This window comes from Camelus dromedarius, chromosome 21 (genome assembly GCF_036321535.1).
Source record: "Camelus dromedarius isolate mCamDro1 chromosome 21, mCamDro1.pat, whole genome shotgun sequence".
NCBI classification, from domain to species: domain Eukaryota; kingdom Metazoa; phylum Chordata; class Mammalia; order Artiodactyla; family Camelidae; genus Camelus; species Camelus dromedarius.
The window spans coordinates 27,949,324-27,964,801 of record NC_087456.1 but is presented as its reverse complement, the minus strand read 5'-3'; the positions used below and the strand labels follow the sequence as shown (position 1 = coordinate 27,964,801).

The 15,478-nt window shown below is 40.3% G+C and overlaps 1 protein-coding gene across 1 annotated transcript in view; it reads right to left on the bottom strand.

Annotated features, from left to right (window-relative positions):
• LOC105100345 (usherin) overlaps positions 1–15,478 on the bottom strand; it is a 370,866-nt gene that overhangs the window by 324,237 nt on the left and 31,151 nt on the right. The window contains exons 8-9 of the mRNA XM_064477011.1: positions 12,451–12,564; positions 10,316–10,477 (exon numbers count right to left, since the gene is read on the bottom strand). Of these exons, the coding sequence (XP_064333081.1) occupies positions 10,316–10,477; positions 12,451–12,564 (276 nt within the window). The remainder of the gene's footprint in view (positions 1–10,315; positions 10,478–12,450; positions 12,565–15,478) is intronic.

Below are 15,478 nucleotides of genomic sequence, written 5' to 3'. Positions count from 1 at the left end.
TAGACCTGGAGTATTTCTAAGTGAAAGTAACATCCAGGATCCCAGAGTGAAAGCAAGAACTTAAGAGCACGGTCAAGGTCAAGTTTCCTACAGACGAGAAGGTAAAGGATCTGAGAGGCTGAGCTGCTGAAGGACTGCTCCCACGACAGTTGAAACCACACAGGGTGCTGGCAGTTTGGGGGTGGAGAGAGAGGAAGGGGCAAAAATCTATGTGCTCAAGTCTTTACTGACTCAGGGAACAGGGCAAGATGTTAGTCAAGATGAGCAAATCAGAGAAAATAACTTGTGTGGCCAAAGAGCCTGGGTCTCACAGATCAGTGTATTAAAGGAAGTATTCGAGGAAGGCAGAGAGGTAATAACCTGGAAGGGTGTATGGCAGAAGAGAGGCAGGGGATGCTGACATTGGCCTCTTGATTTCTGAATTACATGGGACGTCAGAGAACGATTCACATCCACAAAAATCGCTGAAGAAGAAATAGCGTCAGGGGAGAGTCAGTCTTCATTCATTTCAAGAAGACATAATAGATACAACATGAAGACTATGATGCCATCTCTAACCATTTCCCACTGAAATATAAGCCCCACGAGGGCAGGCCCTCTGCATCTTTTGTTATCCAATGGATCCTCAATGTTTAGAAAAGTATCGAGCGTCTACATAGAATCTGCAGCGTAGACACTCAATAATATTCACTGAATGAATGAACTATTCCAGATAAAAGTGATTCGCTCTTTTCTAAATAATTTTTATGACTGTCGTGGGATGTATCAGTCTTTAAGCTGATTTTAAATAGATGCCGTCTAGTTTCCTAATTCTTTGAGGTGTTTGAGGAAAATTTTATAATGCTACTAATCACAGCATGAAACACATAGTTACAGGATGAACTGTGTCTCGTCACAATTCGTATACTGAAATCCTAGCCCTCAGTGCCTCAGAGCTTGACCTTATTTAGAGGGTCATTGCAGCTGTAATTGCTCAGATGAAGTCATTGGGTGGGTCCTAATCCAATGTGACCTGTGTCCTCATACAGCAGCACACAAGGCGAATGCCACTTGAAGATGAAGGCAGAGATCAGGGAGATGCAACTACAAGTCAAAGAACACCAGAGATTGCCAGCAAAGCACCAGAAGCGAGGGAAGAGGAACGGAGCAGATTCTTCCTTACAGCCCTCAGAAGGAGCCAACCCTCCCAACACACTGATCTGGGTCTTCTGGCCCCAAGAACCGTGAGACAATACATTTTGGTTGTTTAATCCACCTAGTGATGCTCTGTGATGGCAGCCCCAGCAAACTTACACAAGTAGTTAACTGAAAAATAATTCGCTATGTATTGGATAATTAAATGAAGAATTCTAAGATGCTACAGGAACAGCCTACCTCATTAAAACTGTTTACCACATTTAGCATATTAATTTGTTCTGAATTATGCATCGGTATTTGTTGTCACTTACTTTAAAATATTAATTTACTGATTCTCAGTGTTTCTTTAATTTAATTCAATTCATCTCCACTCAGTTCCATAAGAGATTAGTTGATGCCAATTGGGTCCTTATTCCTATGGTACTTACTATAGAGATTATGAAAAGAAATAATGTCATTATAACGTTATAATGACTCAATACACTTACATTCTTGTTCGGGATCAATATTTCTCCCCTTTAAAATAAGTTAATATTGTAAGGCAGAATGTACCTGAAGGACAAATTTACAGGAAAATGATATGAAAGAATCTATGAATCAAAGGAAGATGTGGGAATTGGGGTGGATCATCAAATATGTGTAACATTTTGACAGCGTAGATAGTGCTTGAGGTATGAAGAATACCATACGTGATATTGGCTAGAAGGAAATGAGTACGGTGAGTGATCAACCTGGTTAAATATCAACCTTGTAAAGACTAGAGAGAACTGTAAGGTAAGTACTAATAGGTTAATGCAATCAGATCCTCAAGTATCCACCTATTGTATCAAGCTTAATATATATATAAATATTTGGGGAACATACTATAAAAATTAAGCTTTGTAATATCCAAACTGCAGTAAATTTAAAAGATAAGAAGACTCCTTCAAGTAAAAGAAAATCAAACACTAGAATCCCCTTACTGGGCAATAACCACTGTTAAGACTTAAGCATCTATCCCTAACACACGTATCTGTGTATGTACGTATACACATCCATGAATACGTACACATGTACACACGTTTTACTAAAAGAGACTCATGTATTGCACGCTGTCTGTTAAAATGTTTGTTTTTAACACCTCTCCCCGTTGTTAAATATCCTTCTCCAGCATTGTAAGCTGTATGGCCACACAATATTCCACTAGTGGACATTTAAGGATTTCTGCTGGCATATGCAGGCCAGTGATTTCACGTGCTAAGTTCTAATTTCAGAGATGAAGCTTTTCTATAATTATTTCCCAGTTTTGGAATTGGAGGTGGATGTTTCCTTTTACAATTATTCCCATGGCTTTCTGGAAGGTAGGACTTTAAGAGCTGACACTGTCACTGCAACCGCCCAGAGGTCAGAGGGGTCAGGATACAGGCGCAGAAACACAGAAGGTTGTTCTACTGGCTCACTCTTCCTCCTACCTTCTCCAAAAAGAGAACACACTGTTTGATCCCATTCATATTAAGTACAAATACAGCAAAACAAATCTATACTAACAATGAAGGAAGAGGTCACCTGAGTCAGGCAACAATGGGAGGCTCCCAGGGGCCAACCATGTTCTGTGTTGTGACTTAGGTGCTGGTTGCACGGGTGTGTTCGGTTTGGGAATATTCATGAAGCCCTATACTTGAGACAGGTTCTTGGTATAAATTAACAATTCATTTAAGAAGTTTCAAAAAAAAATAAAATTAAAAATAATGGCAGCTCTCAAAATGCTCAAAGTAGCAGGCAGGCTCTATCTGTAAAGCTCTCAATGAAAGGACACATTTTTCAGGATTTAACTCCACTACTTCGCTAGCTGGATCTTATTCCCACTATTCCTCAGAAGTCCCTTCAAATATAGAGCCCTTTCCTACCATCTGAGACTAATATTCATCCATTAGGTTAACAAATCACAAGTAATATTTGGGTACAGATCTTAAAATGTAAGTTTAAACGTTTAATTTCTCCACACACTTGTGCACTGTAGAAGCATCTTAAAGCAAGAATGACACTTCAGCTGTTTTGCTTACAGTTAACCACAACTGATATTTAAACATTCTGCACAAGTTATCTCGTTTCACTTGACCTTTTGTTATTAAGTGAACATGGCTTTTTGGAGCTAAGCATCCATTGTTCATTAACCCAAGGATCTGGTGTGTTGCTAAGCCTTAAGCAACTCTTCAGGAGTCTTTGATCACAGAGTTAGCAGCTTGGTAACTTGGCTTCTTTTCATTCTTTGGGCTTTTTCCCTTGTATCCTCATGGTTTCTTAGACTTTGTAGAATTTAATGCTGTCTGTCTGTGACATAAAATGGGCACACGGTATGACTTAGTTTGTAACAGAGAGGAACCACCACTCACAGATGAGATCATTGAGTTACCTGAAAACCCTCACATGCTGTCTCATTAATACTTTACCTTATGGATTAGAACACAAGCACGTTAACAGTACTCCCCTCAGTAACATTACTTCATGTAAGAGGAGTGATTTAGAATCACTGCATTGTGGTATTCAAACATGCAAAATGGGAGGAGGGTATAGCTCAGTGGTAGAGCGCATGCCAGGCATGCACCAGGTTCTGAGTTCAATCCCCAGTACCTCTATTAAAATACGGAAATAAATAAACCTAATTATCTACCCCCCCAAAAAAACCCAAAGCTGGAATAAATCTACAACTTGATTTTTTTAAATGCAAAATGAAAGAAAATATCAAGGTTAAAGTGAAGTTTTATTTTGCTAAGAGAAGATCTTTAGTATCTTCCTCAGTGCGAATGAATATAATTTAGCTCAATTTGTAGTGTGTTGATAAGGTTCCTTACAACGCTTGGTTAGAAGCACCTAACCTTTAAATGCTTTTTATCGTGCCGCAAGCAATACAGCTTCTTCTACCATAAATTTCTCATTGTAAGACTTAAGTGTTTGGAAAGTTTAAGATGAACATTTCTATTTTGCTGTTTATACATGGTTCTTTTTGACCTTGGCAAATAAGACCAAAAAAAAAAAAAAGTTTTAGCACTTTTAGTGACTAAAGGTTTAACACTTATTGTCTACCTGACTTTACCAGAAATTCACCTGCTTTTCCTCCCCCTCTTCTCTTCTGTCTTTCTCTGCTCTGTGTCTCTCTCTAACTGCTGTCTTCCTTGTTTTACTAACTCAGTCTTACTGATCAAGAAGCTCTGGTCCTCAGGGCGCATCAGTGGGAAGATGCCATCCATGCTGCTAAAAATCAGCCAATTTGATGTATCACAGCACTACTACATAATATGAGACAATATACTTGCAAATATTCGTGTTTTAAGGTTTGGTGTCAGGTATCATTTTTTTATGGAGTCCCTTAGACCTTTCCCCCTCCTTTGACATTCTAGTGTTTACAGGCAGCAATGGCTGAGGTTGGGTTAACTAAGGACAGTTCACGGAGTAAGAAAAGAACTGTCCAGAGGGATGACCATTCTTTCCTTCCCGGTCATCACAACTCACGTAAACCTCGCCATGCTGGGGGTTTACGTCTCCCAATTACTACCATCTTGCTATCCTTGTTTCCCAAAACTTTGGAGGCTTCTCTGAACCATCTTGCAAACTTCTTCAAGATTGCCAGTTTCTGGTAGGGTGCTCATTTAAAATGAGGATGATCTGGTTGGCTACAGTTTGGAGAGTCCTCATCAATCAGGATGCTATCAGCCTGAACTTTGAAACAATCCCAGGATGTTGAACAGTCTCACAAAAGGTTCCTTTTTTCTACCTCTTTATGAACATACAGTACTCACACATATTAAGTGGCCTGCAATAGCTCTGCTGGTGATATCAAGTTAGGTCCTTCAATCTTTCGATAATGTTTTTAATCATAAGCTTTAAAGCACAACTGTTTTTACCTTGAAATTCTTAAAAATCTGTTATGAGACAGAAATAAGAGATTAATGGAGATCTTGCAAAAAAAAAAAAAGATAAATGGCACTACCAGAACACCACAAAACTAGGGGAAAAATTAATTGAACTGATACTTTTGATAAATATTTATTTTTTGTGGAAGAAAAATGCATACTAGTTTAAGCTGTCATTATACTAACCTACAACCTATTTTTCATATTATTAGTAATACATAATGTGGTAGTTTATATTCAAAAATAAAACTAGAATGTATATACCTCATGTATTTATCCAGAAATACACCAAGGTTACTATGGTTACGAAAAATCCATTACCTTTGAATACAGAATGAAAAAGTTTGACTTAAAGTGTGTGCTATTTATTATAGCAGACATCAACAGCCTTCGGGAGCCTCTCTAACTGGATTCATTTTTCAGTGTCACAACTGACCCACCATACTACTAGCTTATGGCCTATGCAAGGCAAAAAATTTGAACTGTATGCATTTTTAAATATATTTTGTACTAACTCAAGGTGCAGCAATGCCTTTGACTTTTAATGCTTCATATTTAAGAGAAAGAAGAAAAACATTCCAGCCACCTTGACGCTAACTGGCTTTTGAATTGAAATGCATTTACTTTTACCCGAATCCACCATGGCGGCTGGATCCATTTTTTTTTTTTTAACCCATAATGGAAGAATGTTAGTTCTATGTGGAAACTTGAAAAGAAGCTACACAGAAATGGAGCAGGAGTGAGAAAAAAAAATAAAAGGTCAACACTTTGCATATTTGGGAGGGGACAGCAAGCCAAGTTATTAAGGACATTTTTGATGGTGTGGAAGGCAAAGAACTTTCAGAAGTGGAGAGGACTGTAACCAAACAAAACAGGGTATGAAACATAGCTCTCAAAGAAGTTCTAGAATTAATCCTCACCCCTATTAAATCTTTGCTCATCAGCAGAATCAAAGTAAAATACAAATGACTAATAATCACACAAAAAGTGTGCAGTAAAACCAGTAGTCAAACGTGTAAATAGAAATAAAAAAAATTTCAACTTGTAAAATTATCAAAGATTTAAGAATATAACATTCATTGCTGATGAACTTTTCTGGAAAACAATGTGAAAATGTGTATCAAATATTCTGTAAATGTTTGCTACCTATGACTTAGCCGTTCCCCTTTTAGAGCTCGAGCAAAGATTTATGTACAACAATATTTGCCACAAAATATTTAAAGCAGAGGTTAAGTCAGAAACTTTTGAATGTTTCAAGCACTTAAATATATTAGTGTACGTTCGTTAGATGGACTGTGACATTATTAAAATATTTCAAAATATTTTTAGAAAAATCCTTAATGATATGGGATATATTCATAATTAGGGAATATGCAAGGATTCAAAATTATACATCATAGGTCAATTTTGCTAAAATGAATGAAATGCTAGAAGGAATTACATCAAACATGAAGAGCTTTTATCTGCATGGCGGGACTACCAGGTATCAAGTATCTGCATGTCTGAACTTCAGTAAGCGTGTTACTCTTTTACCTGAAAGTTATTATCAACTATTTCTCTTCTCTAGTAGATGGCATCTTCCATTTCGCAGCCTATGAACTGACATTTCAGCACTGCACAGATCTATTTTAGCGACCCTAAACTCTGGCTACTACTGACAGCACCAGCTCTCATGAATAGAAGTCCCCTCCACAAACCACTCCGCATGGAAAGGACATTAAGTCACAAATATCCTGACACAAAGATGAGCAATGAGTACCAACAGCAGCTGAGATACATATTATGATGAAATGCGGCATAGATTTAAATTAGCTATAAAGGTTAAAGGGAGACCCAGTGGCCAGAGCGGATTTCTCCATCAGTTTTCTCCTGGCTGACTTCAAGCAGCCAGATTCCCTTTCCCATTCTGCTTTCTCTGTGATTCCTAGTGGAAAGGTAAGCCTTGAAGACACAAAGGACCTAAATTCTGTGCACATCACAGGTATAAAACCTTACAGTTCAGAGAGATCTTAAAGGCCATTTATTCAGCTGGCATGCAATTTGAGAATCTCGAGACAAGTGAACGGTCTGCCTGGGCTAATAGAGAAGACACTTTAGGATGCTGTTACGAACTGAACTGTGTTCTCCAGAATGTACACATTGAAGCCTTCACCCACAATGTGACTATATTTGCAGAGAGCGCTTTGAAAGAGGTGACGAAGGTGAAATGAGGTTATAAGGATAGGGCCCTAATCCAGCACGACTGGTGTCTTCACAGGAAGAGGAAGAGACCCCAGAGGAGCACAAAGAAGAAGGGCCACGTGAGGACACTGGGAGTGGGAGGCTGTCTGCCAGCCAAGGAGAGAGGCTTCGAGAGAAACCAAACCTGCCAACACCTTGATCTTGGATGTCTAGCCTCCAGAACTGTGAGAAATAAATTCCTGTTGTGTAAGCCATCCAGCCTGTGGCATTGTGTGAGAGCAGCCCTAGACTCATTTCAGATGCTCTGGGGTTTGTAATCGGGCTTCCATCTCCCTTTCAGAGCTGTTGTAAGAAATAATAAAATGTGTTCAATATGTAAAATGTGTAGAGGTGAAAAGCATGGGCTTTTGAGGCCAGACGGACCCAGATTTGAATCTGTTCTTTCAATTACTGACTAGGATTTCTTGATGTCTCTGGGCCCGTTTTCTGGGCTATTATGTCAGAATCATCAGGTACAACTCTGAACCTCACCATCAAGTTTTTGGCTTAGTTCCTTACCCTAGTGACCAACACTGCATCCCTACTGGGCTTTGTATCCTCTGCCATTTGGAGATAAAGACAACAAGAAATACATTTGCTTGTGAGACACCAAGGAGGATGCAGCCAAAAATGTCATGCGTGTTATCAAACCGGTGAAGAACCCATTATCACTCCAGTTGGAAAAGATGGTTATGGACACTATAAAAATATTCCACTTTCTTTATATTATATTTGGGGCATCTATTATACTATGGCAACATTTGCAATGATCTTTTAATGCAGATACTACAGTCTTACGGGTCTGTTAATGATTCACCCCAATATAAGGCAGATTTGGTATCATTTCTGAGGTGGTATGAGAAACCACTGTGAATTCTGGCCTCCTCTCCTCCTCACACTGTCCTTTTTTCTGGCTCTGCACAGTGTCACCTCACATGGTATTCTGCACATTCTGGAAATCTTCAAGGCCCACACGTTGAGACCGACGATCAGCCACACCACTTCCCTCTCGACCGGAGCGCAGGGATGGGATCCTAGTTTCTTTGTCTCTGGTTTCACCCTTTTCCTCCACATCTTTTCCCTATTGCTTTTTCTTTCCCACCCCACTCCACTCTGCGATCTTCCTTCCTTGTTCCCATCAGGTAGCTGATTTCACTCACTCGTTTACTCAGCACTGCTTCTTCTCTGCCCACTCTGTGCTCAGTCCTGGAGACGCGGTCATGAACGAGACAGGCCCGGCCGCGTCCCTGTGACGCTCATGGTTTAGTGGGGCAAACTGACCGGTACACAGTCAGACTCATTCAAGACAACGCAAACCAAAACACAAGGCAAATGAAAGCTTTCAGCGAGCATGCAGGGGGCGTCAGAGAAGGCTTCACAGAGGCAATGTCTAGAATAAGCCTAAAACGTGTCTTCGCCATGACACATGATGATGATACGTTTGGCCCCATGAAAGTCCTTTGTGTAATAATTGTAACACATGGGTAAAGTCTATTCCAGGATGTGTTTCCATTTCATCTGAAATAATTTCCGTGGCCAATAACTTTTAGTTAAAATAATGCCATCAGATGCTCCTAGGCAAGTGTAATCTACTTATTTTTAGTATTTATTTTTCAGTTAAGTTCTCTTTATTAAGTGTTCTTTACTAAGAACATTCTAGGTGTTTTTCAAAATGAGTCCCCTTCAAAAATCCTGAAAATTGCAGTTACTTCCATTTTACAGTTTCAGAAACTAAGTCTGAGAAGTTAGGTGGCTGTTGTTAAGAGCACATTCTCTTCATCACAGCCAGAATGTTCGAGATTGTGTCAAAGTTTAGCACTCCCAGGCTGTGCGATGCTGAGAAAGTTGCTTAACCTTTCTGTGCCTCAATTTCCTCATTCGCAAAATAGAGTGAATGATAATACTGACCTCAGAGAATAAGTATTACAGAATTTTATCCAACCATGATGAATAAGATACAAAAGTAATAGTTCTTGTGTTCTGAAGCCTTTTCTACTAGAGAGGACACAAAAAATGTAAACTCTGAGAATTAGATGAATGCCATGGCCCTGCCCCCAAACGCCCTATTCCTGCATCCATATGTGTTGCCGTAAAGTCATGAGCACTGTGTCTGGCTGATTCTCTGCTACCACCTGAGCACCTGGCATTAATGTGAAGGAGTGAATATATAAACAATTAATCCTGCCTCTGACTCTAACCTGTTGTGATCTTTTATGAAGAATTTAATCTCTCTGAGGCCTCAGTTTTTCATCAATTAATATTTGATTAATTATATCTCACCTAATAGTCACATATAGTATATAAACTATTACAAAATATATAACCACTACAATTATGATACAAATATAAACACAATTCAAAACTGGACAACGTATCTAATACAGGTAGGTCTCCTGTGTTTCACAAGGCTTCCACCCATTCACTTTACTGAAGTGTCATCACACTTTATAATATGATCTAGGCAGATCTACTATGTTTTTCTCAAATGGTCTACAACTGAGATCACACTGAGTCACACTGCTGAGTCTTAAGATTATTCCACATTCGTGAAGACTGTAAAGTTAACTCATGTGCCAGTGGTGTGTGTATGAAATGGCATCAATGACTCAACCAGTCACGGTGAGCCTGGCTGGACCACACCAGGCCCCAGCTTTGATCCTGTGATCAGTCAGAGGCAGAGGAGTCACATGCTGAGCTCTGTGTATCAATACTTCCCAAAGCCCCCTCTGCACCGGAGCAAAGGTGTATCAGTAGAAGGGTTCAGGCAAGACTGGCGGGAGCAACGGTAGAGAACACGCAGTGAGACAGCCTTGGGAGAAGCGGGGTGGGGAAGGGAGGCAACATGAGCCCTTTTCCATTTTTCCAGCTTTGGCTTCACTGTGAGCATAACGTAACCATAAAGATCATGGAATTTTAGTGATGTAACAGGAAGCAAAAATAACTAACCCAACTTTTAAAACTGCTTTCTCAGACAATGCTACAGTTATCTGAAATACACATATTAATTTGTAATTACATATATTTTTATATAGACTATAACTATTTACCAACACCGACAGAAGTCTTACCTGTGACTGTGTAGTTCTCTGCATCCCCTGAATAGATTAGCATCCCATCCATATATAAAGAGTACTGAGTTATAATACCATTTGCTTTCTTGGGTGGATTCCAGGAGAGTAACAAAGAATTGGGAAAGGATTTAGCTACTGGTGGCTGAACCTCTTGTGGGGCTGTGGGGGAGGAGAAAAAAAAGATTTATAGAGTCTAATTTTAGTTTACTTTTCTAATTCAAACTTTTCAGACCCAAACCAATAAATCATGGAATAAACCTGAAATCTCATGCATGGAAATGTTCCTGATTCGTGGGCAGCTTGTCAGTAATTGCTTTAGGAACAGTGCTAAATAACTGTCCCGAATTTATGAGAATTTGCATCAGTGATGGATGGGGAGTATTTAACACCAGTTCATTTGACTGATGCTTGCGTTACTTCATCAAAAGTATTATTAACCCATAATCTCTACTCGGGGCTGTGCTTATTACAGCAAATTAGACAGAATCCCTACCCTTGAGGAGCTTTTGATCTAAGATGAGCAATGCCAGTGAGAGTGGTTCATAATCGATATAAAAAAATGCATACGCAACCATAGAAATAGCCAGAAAATACAGAATTAATTAATTACATATGAAAACTACATTGTATATGAGTTTTTTTTTTTAAATAAAGGGGGCCTGTTCATTTCCTATAATGGTTAGTCAATTGGAGTCACAGGAACTAAAAAAGCTTTTAGAAATTGACACTAAACATACCCATCGTTTGGTAAACTGGTAATACCCTTAAGGAAAAACTAGAAATTGGGGATTCCTTAAATAATAGAAAGGAAACGGTGAACTGGATGAGGAGGAATCCCTCTGGGGTATAGCGAGGAAGTAGGTTTGAAGGGTACCAGGCAAAACCTGAACAAAGGATGTGTGAGATGTAGGATGACTTGTACTGTATTGAAGTTGGTGGAAGTAACTGTAAAAGGGGCTGGTGACACGTGCCTCCGCAGAAGCAAAGACCTCTAAGAAAAACACCACTAGTCTCGGTAGTCTGGATGGAGAGAACGTTGAGAAAATGCCAAAGATGGGCCACTGAAGGATGGTGTAATCCAGGTGAGCGTGATCTGGTTAGGTCAAGTGCAAGGCATACAGGACAAAGGGCCACAGAAAGGGTTTTACGGACTCCTCTGTTCTGTCATGGTTTCATCAGATGGGCCATTGTGCTGCTCTTACACATCTTCTGTGCAAGTGGTACTTGCTTTAAGGATTTCAAAGGGGGGGGGCAGAGAAGAGCACCTGGGAAAGGGCGGAAGGACAGATCCTGAAAAAGAGAGACTGGCAGACTCTTTTTTTTTCCTAAAGATCAAGCTCTTAAGTCTCCTCCATAACTTTACAACGAGGCAGTAGAAGGAACGTGTAATTCCTCTCATCCAGGAGAGAGGAATGCGAAGTCACGATGTTTCAAATGTTTTGAGAGCTGTTATTTCTCCAAGTGATGCGTTCTGACACTCAAGCAAAGCTTTCGCTTCGGAGCCCTGAGATATGTTCTCTTTCTCGCTGCCTTCCTAACGTATGCTTTCAGAAACATTAATTTATGCCCACAGTTTGTAAGTTCGAAGTACAACAAAGTGAGACTTGAGTCAGAAGGAACCGGGTGGTGGTTAATAATGCTTCCACTGGCATCTGGAGGTTCCATCGTATGGAAGTAATCGTTGCCCGTGTGGGTGTTTAGCAGTTAAAAGAGACCATGGAAATCAGCCGTTTGATTCTCAATTTCATACTGTGCCATACAATCAATTCTTTTTAGTCAGACTGTCTCTAGATTTACTTCTGAGCCACAGTAAAATGAGGAAGCTTTCATTAATCTTTCAGATGCTTCGTATTAATGACAAGGCTCTTGCATGAACAATGTAACAGCAATTAAAAAGCCCATTAATCTGCATTACAGCTATTAAAGATGCATGTCATTAAAGGGTATGGAGTTTGATTCATTTTCGCACAACCCCCCTCCCCAAAAAATGGAGCAGTTATGGCCTGGCAATGCACTTTGTCATCAAATTAGGTTGGGGTTTTCTAGCAAATGGCCTTGCAGCATTTAGCTCTTCTCCTATTTTATTATTCATGACTGCAATGTGGAAGTCAAGACCTTTGAAATTACTTTACCTTCTTGGGGAGTAGAGATGTTCAGCGCCTGTGAGCTCTCAGTACAGCCAGTCAGAGTGCAAGCAGCGAGGGTGACTGAGTAGCATTTGGAGGGCAGCAGGCCCGTCAATATGCCTATAAGAAAGGGGGACAAAAGAGGTTTGCATGTTTACCACAAGAAGCTAGAAAAAGTATTTTGTGTGTGCGTGTGTGTGTAAGAGAGGGAGGCAGAGACAGAGAACACAGTAACATATGCCTCTTTATTTCATTTTCCTGCCTGTGTGCTGACTGCAGAGCAGAGTGACTAGGGAGGAAAAACTGTGAGACCCACTTATTGTTAAGACCACTGCAAGCAGCATTTTCCCACATGCACTTCCAGGACACTGATTCCCCTATAAAAATGGGGGTTCCCCCTACAGTTCGAAAAGCAGAGCACAGCATATCTGATGGTAAAAACACACATCACCCTCTTCCAGTATCCTAGACCTCCCGCAGAAACCAAACCATTTAATTTTCTTTTACCTCACATTTCTCAACCGTATTTAACCAGAGAGTCCCTTTTACGCGACATCTATTAACACACACGAGGAAATGTTACTCCCAAGAGTGACTTCATTATTTTAACGGTAGGATACACGTCTATGGACTATTTGTTCATGTTGCAGCTAACAAAGATGCAAAGCAACATAGCTGAACAATTAGCAAACTGGATAATTACGTTTTTGAACTTCTACTCGCAAAATTATTAGTTTATTTAATTAAGACACCTGTCTTAAAACAGAAGCATTCCAACATTCCAAAAGAAGTGTTGAATTCACCTGACTTGGTTGTGGATATGTAAGATTTGTTCAGCAATTAAAAGTGCCTGCAGACATGAAAACCCATTTTGTTTACTGGTGTTTATAATCAGGGCAGCTCTTTATTTAGTTAATCCTGTGAATTAAAGACGTATCAAAAACATAATTTGTGTCTTTGCTTACCACTGATTTTCACTGCAGAAGTTTTCTGAGCTGTTTTTTTATCCCTAATCACATAGATTGTCATCATTGATATAAAAAGATGGTCCTACTCACAGTATCCCTTTATTGAGGAAGCCTTGATGGTTTTAACGTGCTCATGTGGGTGACAACTTGCATCATTCAAGAACAAATTTTAATATATGTTTGCCCATTCCCTTTCCCCAAGAGAAAGAATAAAAAAATTACGAGAGCAAAGATGAGGACGAAGCAAAGACCACAGCCACTGTCTGTTCTGGCGTGTCCCACTTGCCGTCTGTCCCCAGCGCTGCCTGCAAGTCTTCATTCTAGCAGCTCCCCAGGCATCCCCCTGGGCTACCAAACCTTCTCCACTGCACTTGGCACCATCATCTGAGCTCGTGGCCAAAGACGACAGCAAGTCAATGAACTAAGACACGTACATGTGTAACCACCTTGTGCCAAATTCATTTCTTACTGATATCAAAACCCCTCCACGTTGTAACTTTCTGCTTCACCCTCACTCCTGCTGCTGTGATGGTCATTTCCTCTTGACTCTCTCAGACCATGACCCACATTCTGAGCTCATTCTTCTCAGCACTAAACGTCTTAAAGGAACGCTCACAGCATCACGTAGGCATCCTCACCATGGGGTGGTGTAGTGCTCGAGGGTAAAGATGCTCAGGCCAGACTGCCTGGGTTCAAAGGCCAGTTCTACCGCTGATATGTCATATGGGTTTGGGCAACTGCCCAGACCTCTGTGCCTTAGTTTCCTCACTTGTAAACAGATAATCATAGTACCTGTCTTGCACGAGAGGTCTCAAAGGGATAATACAGTATTCTGGGGATATTTTAGTATTCACCTCAAAGTGTAAATGAGTTTGGGAATATAACATACTCAACACAGAGCCGTGTAAGGAGAGAGCTCTAGCATGCGCCATGGCAGCCTCGGATGTATTATACTATCACAACCTAGCTTCTGCCTGTGCTATGCTATTAAATATTGATTTTTATCTCTGAAAGATCACTAGTGATCCCTTACATAGCAGACCAAGTAACCCTTCCTCAACCCTTATCCTCCTCTACCTACCGGACTCCCTCCCTCGGCTTCCTTCTGCCACTGAATTTTCCTGAGTCCTCCTTTCTCTTCTTGACCGACTCTTCTTCCTTTCACAGTCCCTTAAATAGCTTTGCTTTGCTTTCTTTCTTTCTTTTCTTCCTTCCCTCCTTCTTCTTCCTTACTTTTTCTTTCTTTTCTTTTTTTTCAATTCTTTCCTTCCTTCCTTCCTTTCTCTCTTTCTCTCTCTCACCCTCCCTCCCTTCCTTTCTTTCTTTCTTTTTTTTTTTTTTTACAAGGTTGGGTCCTCAGGCTTCTTTCTTCCTCTAAACACTTGCCCTTGTTAGTTCATCAAGCCTCATCTTTCATCTGTGTCTGCGGACCTCGCATCTCTCCCCCACACTCTGGTTCTGCATTTCCACCGCAGGCCACGTGCCCCACCCAGAGGTTCAACAAGCATTTCACTCTCAACACGCCCCCATCCAGACCCGACAGCCTAAACTGTTTTGTAAGCTTCATTTTCTTATGTTTTAATGCCTCCGTCATGATCACTAAATTCCAGGTTCAAAGCCAACATATCCTTTTGAGATAGGTTCTAGCCATTTTATCCTTTGAAAATCTTTGGCATCTGTCACGTCTCTCCCGTTGCCAAACTCAAATCTACTGTAAGTCTAAATAAGATGAGTCACATGTATTAACTCGCATAATGCCATACTAACAAGAAATGAGTCAGCCCCCAGAAAACGAAACTTTTAATCCTAGAGGGAGCAAGAAAAATGTGTTGGGGCATGAGATTAGTTTCCTTTGTTTATCACCTAACCTAGGTGGCACTGCCTCTCCTAGGCTGGCCTGACCTAGCTGGGGCACAGGAATATTATGTCCAAAAAGACACACGGGTTGGAGACACGTTGGTGCTGAGATCTTTAGTATGAAGATGTGTGATATATCCAGATAATATTATCTTTGGGAAACATAAAAATCTTTCCATTATTTTGCAAAATATCTTATCCTGAGACAC